Raw genomic sequence first — 1337 nt, 5'->3', positions numbered from 1 at the left:
ACAACCATCTGTAATGAGGTCTGGTGCCCTCTTCTGGCCTACAGAGATACACACAGATAAAATATTGTATACATAATAAGTAAATATTTAAAAAAAAAAAAAAAGAATTTATCAGTTCAGGAACTTAATCTTCCCTGTTGTGGTCCCAAGAAGGTGTCCTGATGGCACAACATAATCATGGTTAGAAGTGATGGGTTTTGGTTTGTCCTTGCAGGAACCTAGTGCTGAGGAAAATGGAAAGACTCCATTGACAGTGGCACAGAAAAAAGCCCAGAACATAATGGAGTCCTTTGAAAACCCGTTTAGGATGGTGAGTCGTGCAGCTGCACAAGCCAGCAGGAGCTGCAGGGAATTCTGCAGCCACACATCCTTTCCCCTGGGAGGAAAGAGGGCTGTGGAGGGATCGTCCATGGTGTCCTGGTCGAGACTCTGGAGTTACTGGCAGTAGTAGTGCCTCTGATGGGCGAGGTGCCTGCTCTTGGCATTTGCAGTGACTGTTTCCCCTTCCGCAGTTCCTGCCTTCTCTGGAACACAGGGCCCACATTTCTCAAGCAGCAAAGTTTGATCCTTCTTCAAAAATCTATGAAGTAAGTAGTTTCTCAAGCTTTGGAGCAGTTGATTTCAAGGGGCTCCTGACCTGAGTGGGGCTCCAGGCTCTTACAGGCTTCAGATCTTCTATAGGCCTCTGAGAACAGAGGAGAGGCCCTTTCCATCTAAGCATATTCTAGGAAGAGACTTAACTATAGCCCAGTCCTCAGAAACCTTTGGGGATCTCTACAACAAAGGGTTGGGGCTGGGGACAAAGCTCAGCTAGTAGGGTGCTTGCCTGGCTTATGTGGAGCCCTGGTGTGATCCCCCAGCACCACATAAAGCCTGCAAAAGATGGTGTGTTCAGCTTCGGGGTGCATGGCTTAGGATGTGTGTCATTCTAAGGTTGGCACGCCTCATTTGCCTCTGAACAAGTAGGCACTCCTCCGTAGCTGCGTTTAGGCAGGTTGTTTTAATCATTGTCTGTTTTCATTATAGATCAGCAACCGCTGGAAGCTGGCCAGCCAGGTCCAGAAAGAACCTAAAGAAGAAACCACGAAGAAGGTTGCTGAACAAACAGGTAGTGTTCCAGTACGTGTAAACATGGGCTCCTGTGTCGGGGTGCTCTGTGTTTTGGGGGGGGGCGGAGAAAGAGGTCGCTCCAAGATGAAATTTTAAGGCCTGTGTTCAGCAGGAAGATCCAGCCTCTGATGAGCTTACCTGAACAGCCATACAAATGCATATTTATTGATGGTTACACAAAGTTGTTTGTGGATTTTTTGGGTTCATTTGCTTGTTTGGGTGTTTTT

General features: G+C 47.3%; 1 protein-coding gene across 1 annotated transcript; it reads left to right on the top strand.

Moving 5' to 3' along the window:
- The first annotated feature begins 132 nt into the window (after positions 1-132).
- LOC126496555 (exosome component 10-like) lies at positions 133-1328 on the top strand. The gene is made up of 3 exons (XM_050134033.1): positions 133-310; positions 513-587; positions 1027-1328. The coding sequence occupies exons 1-3, from the start codon at positions 191-193 to the stop codon at positions 1204-1206; spliced, it is 375 nt and encodes a 124-aa protein (XP_049989990.1). The 5' UTR covers positions 133-190; the 3' UTR covers positions 1207-1328.
- The last annotated feature ends 9 nt before the right edge of the window (positions 1329-1337 follow it).

Source organism: Alexandromys fortis, unplaced genomic scaffold (assembly GCF_014885135.2).
Source record: "Alexandromys fortis isolate MF-2015 unplaced genomic scaffold, M_Fortis_MF-2015_v1.1 scaffold_8145, whole genome shotgun sequence".
In the NCBI taxonomy this organism is placed as follows: Eukaryota; Metazoa; Chordata; class Mammalia; order Rodentia; family Cricetidae; genus Alexandromys; species Alexandromys fortis.
Note: the sequence above shows the minus strand (reverse complement) of the source record. Positions and strands in the feature narration are given on the sequence as shown.

Bases quoted from the DNA above. Each gene is read 5' to 3' on its own strand.
- LOC126496555 (XM_050134033.1), top strand. From the start codon at position 191: ATGGGTTTTGGTTTGTCCTTGCAGGAACCTAGTGCTGAGGAAAATGGA. The intron at 311-512 runs GTGAGTCGTGCA...CCCCTTCCGCAG, and splicing joins TTGAAAACCCGTTTAGGATG to TTCCTGCCTTCTCTGGAACA. The intron at 588-1,026 runs GTAAGTAGTTTC...TTTTCATTATAG, and splicing joins CTTCTTCAAAAATCTATGAA to ATCAGCAACCGCTGGAAGCT.